The 16,157-nt window shown below is 37.6% G+C and overlaps 3 gene segments (V, D, J or C); all 3 read left to right on the top strand.

Moving 5' to 3' along the window:
* The first annotated feature begins 8,592 nt into the window (after positions 1-8,592).
* Positions 8,593-9,099, top strand: LOC131359906 (T cell receptor beta variable 24-1-like). The segment is given in 2 exon segments: positions 8,593-8,638; positions 8,768-9,099. Coding segments are annotated over 2 exon segments (378 nt in total).
* Positions 9,100-9,585: 486 nt separating this feature from the next.
* Positions 9,586-10,087, top strand: LOC131359905 (immunoglobulin kappa variable 4-1-like). The segment is given in 2 exon segments: positions 9,586-9,692; positions 9,780-10,087. Coding segments are annotated over 2 exon segments (360 nt in total).
* A 4,930-nt stretch (positions 10,088-15,017) lies between these two features.
* On the top strand, positions 15,018-15,599 carry LOC131359904 (T cell receptor beta variable 24-1-like). The segment is given in 2 exon segments: positions 15,018-15,099; positions 15,205-15,599. Coding segments are annotated over 2 exon segments (441 nt in total).
* The last annotated feature ends 558 nt before the right edge of the window (positions 15,600-16,157 follow it).

Raw genomic sequence — 16,157 nt, 5'->3', positions numbered from 1 at the left:
CCCACTATTCAAATGAGTTCACATGCAATTTCAGGGCATAACATTACTGAAATGCACCTTCACGTTCACATTGATCACATTGCTCACATATACAATCCTGTGTGAAACAGATGTGATTATTCTGACTTAGTCACAGTAGAGGAACTGTATTTACAGAAAGCCTTGTGCGCTGTTTCCATTCGTTTCTCTCTCACCAAACACCAAACATGAAAACGTGTTACAATTCCGTTAACAGGATTTTATCAACATTGTCCATTGGAAACTGTCCACCTATAGTACAATTTCACACGTCTCATGAAACTTTGGTCAAATTTGAAATACACATAGTGCTTTCTCTCCTGGCACTGGTTAAAAAAAAAAAAGAAAGAAATAAAAGGAGGTGAAAACATGCAGCAAGCAAGGAGAGAAAATGATGAGCTTTCAGCCTGGCCTCTTTTGCATGCAAATCATATCTGAATTTCTCATTAGCATAAATGCATGAGCAACTCTAAATGCTTTTAATTTCCAATCTCAGCGAGCGGAGGAGTAATTTGTCACTGTCAGGGCAAAAATCTAGAAGGGGGAGAGAACTGAAGGCAGCCAAGGACTCCACACCAAATTGGAATCATAGGCACATTTCTGATTTGTTAATTGACTGATGTGCAGTTCAAGCAAGCTGCCTTGAAGGTGTAAATAATCACATGAATGTTCACATTCAAAAGAGGGTAGGCTTTACATGCACTCTTACTCCAGGACACACTTTGCACAGCTTTTTGCAAAATCAGATATTTAAGAAATCCTCATCTGAAGCTTTTCAGACTTGAATTTTTTTTATATGAGAATTAAATGTTGGTAATTTGCAGAAATTCAGATTACATACAGCTCAGAATATTCACAACAAAAGTCAAATAGTATCTACAGAAAAATCTCCTCAGCAACCCACTTTTTGTGTTTGTGACGTATACAAACGTGTGTCACATCACATTAAACAGTAATACACACCCACAGATTGTTCTACACAAGCGTACCCAAATGCCTCCTGAGCAAAGCTATACAAAGCCCCATTAAAGTTTTGAGCAGAAGGAATATCTAAACAATTTTCCTCTTGGACAATGAGACTTGTTTTGCTCTGAGCATAAATGTGCACTGTTTCTTATTAACAATCATCACTACACTCACTTAACACTATTTTTGTACAACACCGTGCCCATAAGTTTTGGGGAAAAGCACTTATTTGATTACTTACTTACTAATGCAAATTAACCTGAACCTAGTGTATTTAAGTTGTGCATGATGCTAAATTGGTAAAGTCATAAGCTTTCATTACTTCTTAGCTATTTGAGTACAAAACTAAAAAAGCAGACTTGTGACACCAGACATACTGCATCTTCACTGACTCTGGGACAATTTGTGTAGATGTCATATTTGGCTGAATTTTTCGGGAAGATTTGGAAATTCTTCCCAAAATGGCTTGATTAAAAAAAACAAGAAAAATGCTGAAGGTCTGAACCTCCCAGTAGTTTATGCAGTTGCCCACGGGCTTCCTCGCAGATGATGAAGTCTTCTTTTGTTCTTCTTAGACTGCAAATGTCATGCAGTTCATTCATATACCTTAGCAAACGTCTTAGGCACATGTAAAATCATTAAATGTAAAAAAAAAAAAAAATAATTCAATCATTTTTCTCTATAAAAAAAGCACTTCTATAATGAGCAGCAAACAGCACTAAATATGTAGAGTCAATATTTACACTTTTTCTTTAAAAAAATGCATCATTAGTCTCAGCTATGTACGTTTTGTGCAGCTATTAAAGAAAAGTGACTAGTAAGAGTTTCTAAGCATTTTGCCACATTTCTTCTGGAGACTTCTTTTTGTCTGAAAAGTAGTCTTTTATGTAACATGTCACCTTCGTCACTGACATACAAACATTGTGATACTCAACTCATTCAATTTTATTTATATAGCACATTTCAAAACAACAGAGTAGAATTAAGTGCATAACAATTAAGACTTATACGTAGTAACATTGCACACATACACATGCTACAGCATTATAAACTCCAACAAAAACTTCATATACAAAATGCAACACATGTCCTCATTACTCAGTGGTCCCCCCAATTCAAATGCCAAAGTATAAAGGAGAGTTTCAGGAAACTGAGACTTAACAATCTTCACTGCTGAGGCCGAGCGAATGTAAAGGAAAATTATTTCATAATTTAGGAGCAAATACAGAAAATGACCCATCTCCATTTGTCTTTTCTTATTTTTTTAGACAATCTCAAAGGACTAGAAATATAAAATACTTAGAAGATCTGTAATATAATGTGGATTTTTATAATGTGGTTGTTTAGTGCTTTAATAACAAAATCTTACGATAAAGAAAAAAAAAGGAAAATCAGTGTTTAAGACCTAAAACTTTTGACAGTACTGTATATTCCTTATTCTAGATTCAAGCTGAACAGCAGGTAGTATCTCATAAACTCCTTTTATTTTATTACACTTCAAAAAAAAAAATCCTAAAAAGGCCAACAAACAAACTATGTATATCTATGTGTTGCAATGCCATGTACAGAGATTTAACAACCAAATATAAAACACATTTTATTTAGTGATGAAATAAAATGGCCCCTATTATGCAAACAAACAAACATGCAAAGTTTTTTGGAAACAATTTTAAGCTTAGTGTCGCTGTAGTTACATTCTGCGTTTATGGCACAACCAATAAGAAGAATTAAAGAGCTTAAGTAGAGCAACACTGCCTTCATGTGGATTATATGTCTATTACATATACCAGAAAAAATAAACACATGTGGCTCTGTTACGGTCAAACTCATGCACAATGACAAGACACATTATACTTGTCGCGAAAGTCTATATACACAAGGGAGATGAATAAAATGTAACTCTATTTACAAAACAGCCTTTATATGATTGGTATTTCTTTGTACACACATAAACAGAAACCCACTCATGCTTTAATCTTATATAGATAAGATATCTGATGTTATGCATGTAATTGCATTTTCTTTAAATGATCTTTGTGCTGTATCTTTCTATCTGAAAGTTTGGAAGACAATTTGGTTAAAACGTGTTCATGTCCTGTATATATATATATATATATATATATATATATATATATATATATATATATATACAGGGGTTGGACAATGAAACTGAAACACTGGCCAATTTAGTGTTGGAGGTTTCATGGCTAAATTTGACCAGCCTGGTGGCCAATCTTCATTGATTGCACATTCCACCAGTAAGAGCAGAGTGTGAAGGTTTAATTAGCAGAGTAATAGCACAGTTTTGCTTAAAATATTGCAATGCACACAACATTATGGGAGACATATCAGAGTTCAAAAGAGGACAAATTGTTGGTGCACGTCTCGCTGGCGCATCTGTGACTAAGACAGCAAGTCTTTGTGATGTATCAAGAGCCACGGTATCCAGGGTAATGTCAGCATACCACCAAGAAGGACGAACCACATCCAACAGGAGTAACTGTGGACGCAAGAGGAAGCTGTCTGAAAGGGATGTCCGGGTGCTGACCCGGATTGTGTCCAAAAAACATAAAACCACAGCTGCCCAACTCACTGCAGAATTAAATGTGCACCTCAACTCTTCTGTTTCCACCAAAACTGTCTGTCGGGAGCTCCACAGGGTCAATGTACATGGCCGGGCTGCTATAGCCAAACCTTTGGTCACTCGTGCCAATGCGAAACGTTGATTTCAATGGTGCCAGCAGCGAAAATCTTGGGCTGTGGACAATGTGAAACATGTATTGTTCTCTGATGAGTCCACCTTCACTGTCTTTCCCACATCTGGGAGAGTTACGGTGTGGAGAAGCCCCAAAGAAGCGTACCACCCAGACTGTTGCATGCCCAGAGTGAAGCATGGGGGTGGATCAGTGATGGTTTGGGCTGCAATATCATGGCATTCCCTAGGCCCAATACTTGAGCTAGATGGGCGCGTCACTGCCAAGGACTACCGAACCATCCTGGAGGACCATGTGCACCCAATGGTTCAAACATTGTATCCTGAAGGCGGTGCCATGTATCAGGATGATAATGCACCAATACACACAGCAAGACTGGTGACAGAGTGGTTGATGAACATGAAAGTGAAGTTGGACATCTCCCATGGCCTGCACAGTCACCAGATCTAAATATTATTGAGCCACTTTGGGGTGTTTTGGAGGAGCAAGTCAGGAAACGTTTTCCTCCACCAGCATCACGTAGTGACCTGGCCACTATTCTGCAAGAAGAATGGCTCAAAATCCCTCTGGCCACTGTGCAGGACTTGTATCTGTCATTCCCAAGACGAACTGATGCTGTATTGGCCGCAAAAGGAGGCCCTACACCATACTAATGAATTATTGTGGTCTAAAACCAGGCGTTTCAGTTTCATTGTCCAACCCCTCTCTCTCTCTCTCTCTCTCTCTCTCTATATATATATATATATATATATATATATGGAGACTTTTAGAACACCTGGGATATTTCTCTAATCTTTGTGGTCATTGGTGTAGCTTGTAGCATGGAATAGAGTGACATTTACAGTTAAGTTTGAGTAAATAAAGATGACGAGTGGTTTGATGGTGCAGTGGTGCAGCAACTACGGTCCTTGGTTTGATCCTGAGCTCAAATTGCTGTCTCTGTCAAGTTTTGCTCTCCCCATATCCATGTGGGCTTCTTCAGAGCTTTCTGGTTTTATCTCATCTCCTCATAACATGCGTTGTTTGAACTGACTACTCTAAATTGTCCCTAGATGTGAATACGGATATAAATAGTGTTCTGGATCAGCTCTGGATCCACTGCAACCCTGACCAGGAAAAAATCAGTTTCTTTCTGAAGATGAATGAAAGAATGAAGTGCTTGATGAATGAAGTGGAGTGACTTACTTATCCGGCTGCAATTACTCAGTCACAATTAGCTCCTCTCAATCAAGTACATTTCAATACATCATAAAACATAAGGGCCAATCATGTCTAATAGATCACAACATTGTCATAGATTCTCTAGTCCCTGATGAGGATAAATGTACTTGGTGCTTTGAGTTTATGAGACATATTTTCCACCAAGCAATGTATTATTTAATCCAGTGGTCAGAGGTAACTTTTTCTTGAAAAGGCATCATATTGAACTGACTTTTTTAATCAGTTAGAACACAGTACTGTAATTCAGTTCAGTTACGGTTTGGATGAAGCACATTCAATAAAAAGATGTGTAGCCTTACTGCTGGAGCTTACATAATTCATTACAGATACAGAGCTGAGGCACAGCTGTATTACATCCAACTGTGCCAGGAACAACTGTACAAACCAAAAGGGGGCAGTACAGTACACCAATCTCTCAGCATGAAATATTGATATTCATAGTTGACTCTTTTTATTTAAAGGCAACTCTTTAGTTAAACTTGACTCTTGTAATTTAAAGGTGAATTCAGGAATACAATTCAGGAATTTTTTTTCTAGACAGACACTTTTTCTGGATTTTAAGATCTATAAATACATACACATTAATCCTTACTAATCATTTGTGAAGTGAAAAAGATTATAGAATAAAACACAAGAGATTTTTATACTTTTATAAGAGAGAAGTCTCTATTATTTTATATATGTGTTTTATTTCATACTTTACAAGTTAAGTTTTATCACTTTACAAATTTTCAGACAGGATTAATTGTGTTGTTATAAAAGCTTTACCACAAATACCCAACCAATCAGACTATAAATGATCATCATCATGGTTTTGATCAATATTATTATATTGTAACACTCATTGATTGTGCTGTGAACTGAATGTATATGCCATTTTACTGCAGAATGTCTCTTGTGCCATCAGAGGTGCTGTATCTGCCCTTCCCTTAAATCTTATTTTATTGTTTAAGAGTTACATTTTATTCTTTAGTCATGAATAAACTGCTAAGTACATTTCTTTTCATCAATAGCGTCCATTAAAAAAAACCTAATATTTATTATCCATTTAAAAATCCTGATTTTATTTGCTTGCTTTATTTGGTCTTTTTGCATTAATCCTACGAAAAGAATCTTTGTTATGTAAAAAACATTCAACATTCAATCTGATCCCTTGATTTATTTTACAGTCATTTTTGTGTTTTCTGTGTTTTCTCACACGGTTTGTCAGTAAAGACGTTTTCCAAACTCCCAGTGATCTGCTCAGGAAACGTGGAGACTCTTCAAAGCTACAGTGTTCTTACAGCATTTCAGGCTCCAGCAATATTCTGTACAAACAAACTCAAAACAATTCAGGAATATAGTTACCTTGACAGGAAATGGATTCTCTAATGGTGCATTAACCATGAAATCAAATGAAAGTACAGAATATTTGGGTTGGATTAAGGTTCAGGCCCTAGTACTGCCACTATTGGGCCCTTGAGCAAGGCCCTTAACCCTCAAAGCTCCAGGAGTGCTGCATCATGGCTGATCCTGTGCTCTGACCCCAACTTCCAAAGTTGGGATATGCAAAAAAAGAAGAAGAAGAATTTCAATGTGCTGTAATGTATATGTGACAAATAAAGGATTATATTTGAGAATATTTCTCTGCAGCATTTACACATTGCTGTTTATTTCATTTCCTTACAAAAACCACTCTCATATAAACTGATGTTTTTGACTACATGAGGCTTATCTGTTTCTGCACACCTGCATTCAGTCATTCTTACCGCAAGACAAAACCATGCCTGAGTTTCTGTGCAATTTTTAAACCTATTAGAGTCTTGTGCATTAGGCTAAACTGTCAAGTGTCTGGTGAATGTATTGCCATCTTTTGTGTATTTACCTAAAAGAGTTAATTGCATTTTACATGCTGGCTTCTACAGTATGAATCATTTTCATTCAGAATGAATACTGCTATTAACACACTGTGCTCACAAAGACATTATTCATGGTTTCATGGTCAATGTCTGTAATGGCCACTTGTCCAAATCATTACCGTCCTCACTTATTTAACCATTAGCAATATGCAACAGCAAAAACATCTGTATATCGTGCAGGCAGCTAGAGAATAAGAGAGAAAATGTGAGAGAGGAGCGAGAGAGAGAGAGAGAAAGAGCCCTTTCATTAAAAATGTTAAGGTAACAAATAACTGCTTCAGACAGGAAGGAAAAAAGAAGTGTTTTTAAAGCAGATCCAGAGTCAACATGGTTAGAGTTCTTATCATATATCCTGCCACACTATTGTCTCTCACAGCTAATAGCATATGCAAGAAGAAATATTTTGAGCTCAAACGTGCAGGGACATTTTGTTTTATATTTTTAAGTAGTGCAGTTTGTTTCTATAGTGCACTGGTTCCAGATCTGCACTTGAATAAAATAGAATCTTCTTTCTGACAGCTTGCCTGGAGTGAATAACAACATTGGAGACACTTGTACAGAGATGTTGGTTCACTCCTGCATTCAAATACAAACTTAAATCTTATTGGTCTTATAAATGACTATTCACAGTACGACATGCATTGAAATGCTTTATTCAACTCTTTGTGTCATAAAAATAGAGTTAAAATAAAAATAGAATTGACCTGTACAGGAAAATTTATAAAACTTTATGTCTGAATACAAACTGGTGCATGTAGAACTTGTTATGCGGCTTTAGATTTTAAGTTTGTCCATGTGGACGCTGCTCTTCAGATATTTTGCTCTTTAATTCAGACCACAGATTTTCATTAGGGATTTAAATCCAGAGACTGAGATACATTGTACAAAATCATCTTTCCTACAAATCTTTCCTACTTTGCGAGTATGCTTGGCTCATCATCTTGTTGAAAATAAACTCTATCAAGGTCTAAGTCTAAACCTTCTGGCAAAGGCAACCAAGTTTTGGGCTGATAAAAATGTCTTATCAATCTTCAAAACAGCCCGAGAACCACCAGCAACAAAACAGCTCTAACGCATCAATAAACCACCGGCATGTTTTTCGCTTGGGATCGCTGTGTTTTTTCTTGGATGAAGCCCCAGTTTCTTACCAGAAATTATAGTAATAGTAGCTCTAATGCTTGGTAGAAGCTGCATTTGTTTTGAGATGCTTTAAGAAAAAACTTTGTTCTTGCTATGCCTTCAGACTTCAAGTTCATTTAGAAACTTTACGATCACAAGAGCTAAACTGTGCGAAAATTGTTACCTTTTGGTTTATTCATCTTTGCAAAGAATTTTTCATTCAGAATAAATATATGGTCATCCATTATCAAATGAATTAGTAGCCAAATATGTTATTTATAAAATGTTATTGATAAAAAGTATAGACAATAAATAATCTGTGTAGATATAAGTACTGATTTGAATTGAAATTACAGTCATGCGCTTGTTTAGATTGTCATTATCTGGGGTGTTTCGAGTGAACAGGTTCATCATTTGTTTCTGAGATTTATATATTTATGTAATAATAAATATATATAAACTTTTGTAATAATACTGTTAATAGCGACGTTAAATTTTTGCACTATAACAATCTCTGCAACAACATATATATCCGCCCTGAATGTTTTCTATTTTCTGGTGCAAATTGTATAAATATGTGGGTGGAGTTATGATGGGGAGTCTGAATAACTTTAAACACTGTTAGCTCGGTCTGTAACCTCAAGTCCAGAGTCACCATGATCAGAGCTCTAGTCATTTTTCAGTCACTTTACTGGATTCAAGGTAACTAAAAACTCTGCAAAGCACCTGCATGATTATCAGAGTTATAATGTAGCGGCTATACATCATTATAAATCAAAATAAGACATTTTAATAATGATGATAAAAAGACAATTTGTTATTTATCTTCAGGGATCTTAGGGGCGAATGATGTGTCTCAGTCCAGTACACTCTGGGTTACAGTGGGCCAGTCAGCCACAATAAACTGCTCACACAACAAGGGTTCAGCTTACAGTCGGATGTACTGGTTCCGTCAACTTCATGGAGAGAGCATGGAGCTCATAGTGTACTCTCCCACATACGGCACTCCAGATTTTGGAAATTTCAGCGAAAGTAAATTCTCAGTCAGTAAAACAGTTCCTCAGAGCGGCTCCTTCACAGTGAATGATGTGGATTATAATGACAGAGGTGTGTATTTCTGTGCCGTGAGTGAACACAGTGTTATAACCACAAGGCAGGGCTGAACAAAAACCCATTGTATGTCTCAGTCAGGAGGAAAAGTAAATGGGGGCAAGGGGGCACTATGACATAAGAAATCTTCATAGCTCTTTTGTTTTTAGCTTCATTGCACTATGAGGAACAACCCTCTTCTAATAAACACTTTTGACTACAGGAACCTCAATTATTAGTGTATAACAGTCGGTGCATTTTATTCTCTTCGATATACAGTTTAGATACTACATCCAATATGTGGTCAGTGTAGTAGAAATAGTCCCAAGTGAATTCTTCAAAAATTGCTAGTAATAGAAGCATGTGTATGGATCTCATGACACAGTTTCTCTCTCTCTCTCTCTCTCTCTCTCTCTCTCTCTCTTTTAAATGTGTCCTTGGCTGTAAATTGTTTGCACTAGAGGAAGCTGACTGATTATAAGTGGCAAACCTAGTACACCACAGAATGAAAGAAAAAGAGGAGTGACACAGTTGTGTTGTCTCTTAATTTAATGCACACACACACACACACACACACACACACACGCACGCACACACACAGGACAAAAAGCCAACATGAGCAATGCTCTCATCATCATATTTTCTGCTACGTTTTTGTGTCTAGCAGGTAAATATATCAAAAGTGTAACTTTTAAAAAAAATAAAGATAGAACTAACAATGTCAGGCCTAATTGCTCTCTTCTTCTCTCTACAGGTTCTGGTGTTTGTTCTGTAGTCCAGAATCCTCCTGATCTCGTAAAAAACCAAGATGAGATTGCTGAAATCAAATGTGCACACACTGTAAAGAACTATGACCGCATTCTGTGGTACAAACACAGTCAAGAGACAGGATTTACACTCATGGGATACCTTTCAAATGCCTATGCAAAGCCAGAGGAAGAATTTCAAAACAAAATCAAACTGAATGGTGATGGAAGCAAAGACGGCACTTTGACTATAAACAGTCTTTCAGTGAGCGACAGTGCTGTGTATTACTGTGCAGCTTATTACACAGTGCTGTAGATCAGCTCACTTAATTACAAAAACCTTTATCTGATCCACGTTACCCCAAAACCACAACACCTGCAGCTGTGGCTGGATTTAATATAATGCCAGTAAGCAACAAATAGATGCTTAGCTTTGATGCCATTATTATTATTTGTAATTCATACACAGTAATAACATAACAGAAGCTTGATAGAGGAAAAAAATACTTTAATTTATTTCTCTTAATAGCAGATGTAAAATAATCCATTCTTTCATATTGTATACAGCGATACATTATGGATGATGTATCTTTAGAACTTCTCTGTGGGTGGAGTTATGATATCACATCTTACATCATTGACTAGAATCTGAATAATCTTACACAGTCTTAGTTCAGTCTTTAGTCTCATTATCAAGAGTCACCATGATCAGAGTTCTAGTCACTTTTCAGTCACTCTACTGGATTCAAGGTAACTAAATACTTCGCAAAGCACCTGCATGATTATCAGTGTAATAATAGAACTGCTGTACATGACTATAAACCCAAATAAGACGATAAACAATTTGTTATTTATCTACAGGACTTGCAGGGGCGAATGATGTGTCTCAGTCCAGTACACTCTGGGTTACAATGGGTCAATCAGCCACATTAAACTGCTCACACACCCTGGGTGTATTTTACGATAAGATGTACTGGTTCCGTCAATATCAAGGAGAGAGCATGGAGCTCATAGTGTACTCTCCAACATATGGCACTCCAGATTTTAGAAATTTCAACCAAAGTAAATTCTCAGTCATTAAAACCATCAGTGAGAACGGCTCTTTCACAGTGAAAGATGTGGATTATAAAGACAGTGCTGTGTATTTCTGTGCTGTAAGTATACACAATGTTATAACCACAAGGCAGGGCTGTACAAATACTCACTGTCTCAGTCAAGGGGAAAAGTAAATGAACCAAAGGGGATAGTATGACACAACAAAGCTATAAAGCTATCTTTATAGCTTCATAGCTTTAACTCAGTTTTTCAAGGTGCTGTTTGATATTAGCTTTATTGCTCTATGAAGAATGACCATCCTCTTATAAACTCTTTGTACTACATGAACCTTAACCTTAATGCAGTATTTAAAGAGGTGCAGTTTATTTCCTTCAATATACAGTATATATACACTATATTGCCAAAAGTATTCGCTCACCTGCCTTGACTCGCATATGAACTTAAGTGACATCCCATTCCTAATCCATAGGGTTCAATATGACGTCGGTCCACCCTTTGCAGCTATAACAGCTTCAACTCTTCTGAGAAGGCTGTCCACAAGGTTTAGGAGTGTGTTTATGGGAATTTTTGACCATTCTTCCAGAAGCGCATTTGTGAGGTCACACACTGATGTTGGACGAGAAGGCCTGGCTCTCAGTCTCCGCTCTAATTCATCCCAAAGGTGTTCTATCGGGTTGAGGTCAGGACTCTGTGCAGGCCAGTCAAGTTCCTCCACACCAGACTCTGTCATCCATGTCTTTATGGACCTTGCTTTGTGCACTGGTGCACAGTCATGTTGGAAGAGGAAGGGGCCAGCTCCAAACTGTTCCCACAAAGTTGGGAGCATGGAATGGTCCAAAATGTCTTGGTATGCTGAAGCATTCAGAGTTCCTTTCACTGGAACTAAGGGGCCAAGCCCAGCTCCTGAAAAACAACCCCACACCATAATCCCCCCTCCACCAAACTTTACACTTGGCACAATGCAGTCAGACAAGTACCGTTCTCCTGGCAACCGCCAAACCCAGACTCGTCCATCAGATTGCCAGATGGAGAAGCGCGATTCGTCACTCCAGAGAACGCGTCTCCACTGCTCTAGAGTCCAGTGGTGGCGTGCTTTACACCACTGCATCCGACGCTTTGCATTGCACTTGGTGATGTATGGCTTGGATGCAGCTGCTCGGCCATGGAAACCCATTCCATGAAGCTCTCTCCGCACTGTTCTTGAGCTAATCTGAAGGCCACATGAAGTTTGGAGGTCTGCAGAGATTAACTCTGCAGAAAGTTGGCGACCTCTTCGCACTATGCGCCTCAGCATCCGCTGACCCCGCTCCATCAGTTTACGTGGCCTACCACTTCGTGGCTGAGTTGCTGTCGTTCCCAAACACTTCCACGTTCTTATAATACAGCTGACAGTTGACTGTGGAATATTTAGGAGCGAGGAAATTTCACGACTGGATTTGTTGCACAGGTGGCATCCTATCACAGTTCCACGCTGGAATTCACTGAGCTCCTGAGAGCGACCCACTCTTTCACAAATGTTTGTAAAAACAGTCCGCATGCCTAGGTGCTTGATTTTATACACCTGTGGCCATGGAAGTGATTGGAACACCTGATTCTGATTATTTGGATGGGTGAGCGAATACTTTTGGCAATATAGTGTACTATACAGGATACAGCATATGGCCAGTGGCGTAGGAGCAATCCCACGTGAATTCTTCCAAAATTCTCCTGATCTGATTTCTCTTCCGTAGTTTGGTCACACATCAAAACACATTTAGATATAACTAAATATTTGTTAGAATATTTACTAACTAAAAAATTGTTCAGTGCTAATCCGGTCTATAGTTGTCTTTTCTAAAATTGTCCTTGGCTATAAAAGTTTTGCACTAGAGGGAGCCCACTGATTACCGTATAAGCGACAAGTCAACACATCTGTAGTGCTCCAATGAAAGAAAGAATGAAAGAAAAAGCAGAGTGACACGCTTGTATTGTCTCTTAGCTTAATGCATACACATATACACACAACACAAAAAGCCAACATGATCAGTGTTCTAATCATCATATTTGCAGGTAAATATATTGAAAGTATAACATTTAATAAGCTCTAGAACTAACAATGTCATGCCTAACTGCTCTCTTCTTCTCTCCACAGGTTCTGGTGTTTGTTCTGTAGTCCAGAATCCTCCTGATCTCATAAAAAATCAAGACGAGATTGCTGAAATCAAATGTGCACACACTGTAAAGAGCTATGAACGCATACTGTGGTACAAACACAGCCAAGAGACAGGATTTACACTCATGGGATACCTTTCAAATGCTTATGCAAAGCCAGAGGAAGAATTTCAAAACAAAATCAAACTGATTGGAGATGGAAGCAAAGACGGCACTTTGACCATAAACAATGTTTCAGTGAGCGACAGTGCTGTGTATTACTGTGCAGCTTATTACACAGTGCTGTAGATCAGCTCACTTAATTACAAAAACCTTTATCTGATCCACGTTACCCCAAAACCACAACACCTGCAGCTGTGGCTGGATTTAATATAATGCCAGTAAACAACAGCTTTTAAGTCAATATATTATTTACTAATTTCCCTTGTAGAAAATAACACATTATGGATGATTTGTATTTTTAGACCGTCTCTGTGGGTGGGGTTATGATGTCACATATTACATCACTGACTAGAATCTGTATAAACTTACGCAGTCTTTAGTTCAGTTCAGTCTTTAGTCTTATTATCAAGAGTCACCATGATCAGAGTTCTAGTCATTTTTCAGACACTTTACTGGATTCAAGGTAACTAAAATACTTTGCAGATCAACTGCATGATTTTTGCTGTAACCGTATAACTGCTGTACATGACTATAAACCAACAGAAGACAATAAACAATCTTTTCTTCATCTACAGGAGTTGCAGGGGCTGATGATGTGTCTCAGTCCAGTACACTCTGGGTTACAATGGGTCAATCAGCCAGAATAAACTGTTCACACACCATGGGAACATTATACAGTCGTATGCACTGGTTCCGTCAACATCATGGAGAGAGCATGGAGCTCATAGTGTACTCTCCAACATACAGCACTACAGATTTTGGAAATTTCAACCAAAGAAAATTCTCAGTAATTAATAGTAAAAGTCATTCATAGTAAAAAATGTGGATTTTAATGACAGCGCTGTGTATTTCTGTGCTGTGAACACAGTGCTATAATCACAAGGCAGAGCTGTACAAAAACACACTGTGTGGCAAGGAGAAATGAAGATGCCCATAGAGGGCAGTATGACACAACAAATCATTCTGTACAGGCGACAGAAATAGTTTGATTTGTATTTCCTAAATGTAGAGCAATGCCGGATTTTGGATCCTTTATCTTGTATCATTGGCCTAGCTTCTTTGTGTTAGCTGTAGTAGGTTCACTCTCACATATACAACACATTATTCCAGTTTTCAAGCAATTTATTATTATCAGACAATGGCAATAAAAAGAATTTCTGAGATGTTACTGTACGTCATGGAGTGCAAAAGAACAATGATTCTTAATGTGAGGTCCAGAAATCCTCATGGGTCCCTGAACAACATAAAAAAGTGGCATAATATGAGGTGAAGACAGATGCAGGAGCTGAGTGTTAATAATGAGCAGCACCATAAGACGACTGTGAGTAGAAACAAAGCAGGAAAAACATCAGGCTATGAACAAGACTATGGCAAACACAGCTTCAAACAAACACAACATGAACAAAAGCAGGGCAAGGTGTACAAAGACACCAGAATTAAAATAGGAGAGCTGATAAGGGGGAAATAGGACACAGGTGAGTGTGACTGGGACATGTGATGAGCTGGGGAGGATAGGAGTTGTAGTCAAGTGCTGATGTGGCATAACCATGACAAGCACATCCAAAAGGTCTGTGATTTGTTTGTTACAGTAGTAGAAATCACCAACAATATCAATATTATTATATTATATTTATTACTAATATCTTATGAAAAAAAATGACTTATTTACAGTAATCACATTAGGAGAGGAAAACAAACAAAAAAACCCCCAACATACTTTTATTTAAATGCTTTTTATTTTATGTGAAACAATCTGTTCTTGTGTATTGTGTTCAGTAATACATTATGCATGATGTATTTTTAGACCGTCTCTGTGGGTGGAGTTATGATGTCACATCTTGCATCTCTGACTAGAATCTGTATAATCTTACACAGTCTTAGTTCCGTCTGTAGTCTCATTATAAAAAGTCACTATGATCAGAGTTCTAGTCATTTTTCAGTCATTCTACTGGATTCAAGGTAACTAAAATACTATAGCTTCATGATTATCAGTGTAATAATAGAACTGCTGTACATGACTATAAACCAAAATAAGACAATAAACAATGTGTTATTTATCTACAGGAGTCTTAGGGGTGAATGATGTGTCTCAGTCCAGTACACTCTGGGTTACAATGGGTCAATCAGCCACAATAAACTGCTCACACTCCAAGGATTCATCTTACAATAGGATGTACTGGTTCCGTCAACTTCATGGAGAGAGCATGGAGCTCATAGTGTACTCTCCCACATACGGCACTCCAGATTTTGGAACTTTCAGCGAAAGTAAATTCTCAGTCAGTAAAACAGTTCCTCAGAGCGGCTCCTTCACAGTGAAGGATGTGGATTATAATGATAGAGGTGTGTATTTCTGTGCCGTGAGTGAACACAGTGTTATAACCACAAGACAGAGCTGTACAAAAACACTCTGTGGGTCTCAGTCAGGAGGAAAAGTGAATGAACCAAAGGGGGTACTATGACACAAGAAATCTACAGTCTCCTATACATATACTGTATACAGTATAAAGCCTGTGTAGCAGAAATAATCCCATATGAATTCTTACAACATTGTTGATAATATAATCATGAGTATTGTTTTCTCTTCTGGAGTTTGTTTTGGTTTTGTTTACTTTGGTAAAACTGATCTAAGCACCAATAAACACCTATTACGGACTAAAAACATTCATTAACAATTTGAAACATCAATGTAAAAGATTTATTCTGCATGACAGGGAATAGAGACAGAAAGCAAACTGACCATAAAATCCCCATCACCTAATGACTGTGCAAAATATTCCTGTGCAGCATTTCCTCAATATAGTCTCATATCTTAGTGAAAAAAAACATTACAGTAATTTTGCTATGCATTTTTACATTAGTGTATATTGAGAGGGTCAGGGATTTGTTAAAATGAGTTACACTAATGCAAATCACACATTTTTACAATTTGGATTATTAAAAATGTGGGATGTGATAGCTTAATGGGTAAGGTGTTGGGCTACTGATTGGAAGGTTGTGAGTTTGAGGTCCAGCAAACT

The sequence above is a fragment of the Hemibagrus wyckioides genome, linkage group LG09 (genome assembly GCF_019097595.1).
Source record: "Hemibagrus wyckioides isolate EC202008001 linkage group LG09, SWU_Hwy_1.0, whole genome shotgun sequence".
In the NCBI taxonomy this organism is placed as follows: Eukaryota; Metazoa; Chordata; class Actinopteri; order Siluriformes; family Bagridae; genus Hemibagrus; species Hemibagrus wyckioides.
Note: the sequence above shows the minus strand (reverse complement) of the source record. Positions and strands in the feature narration are given on the sequence as shown.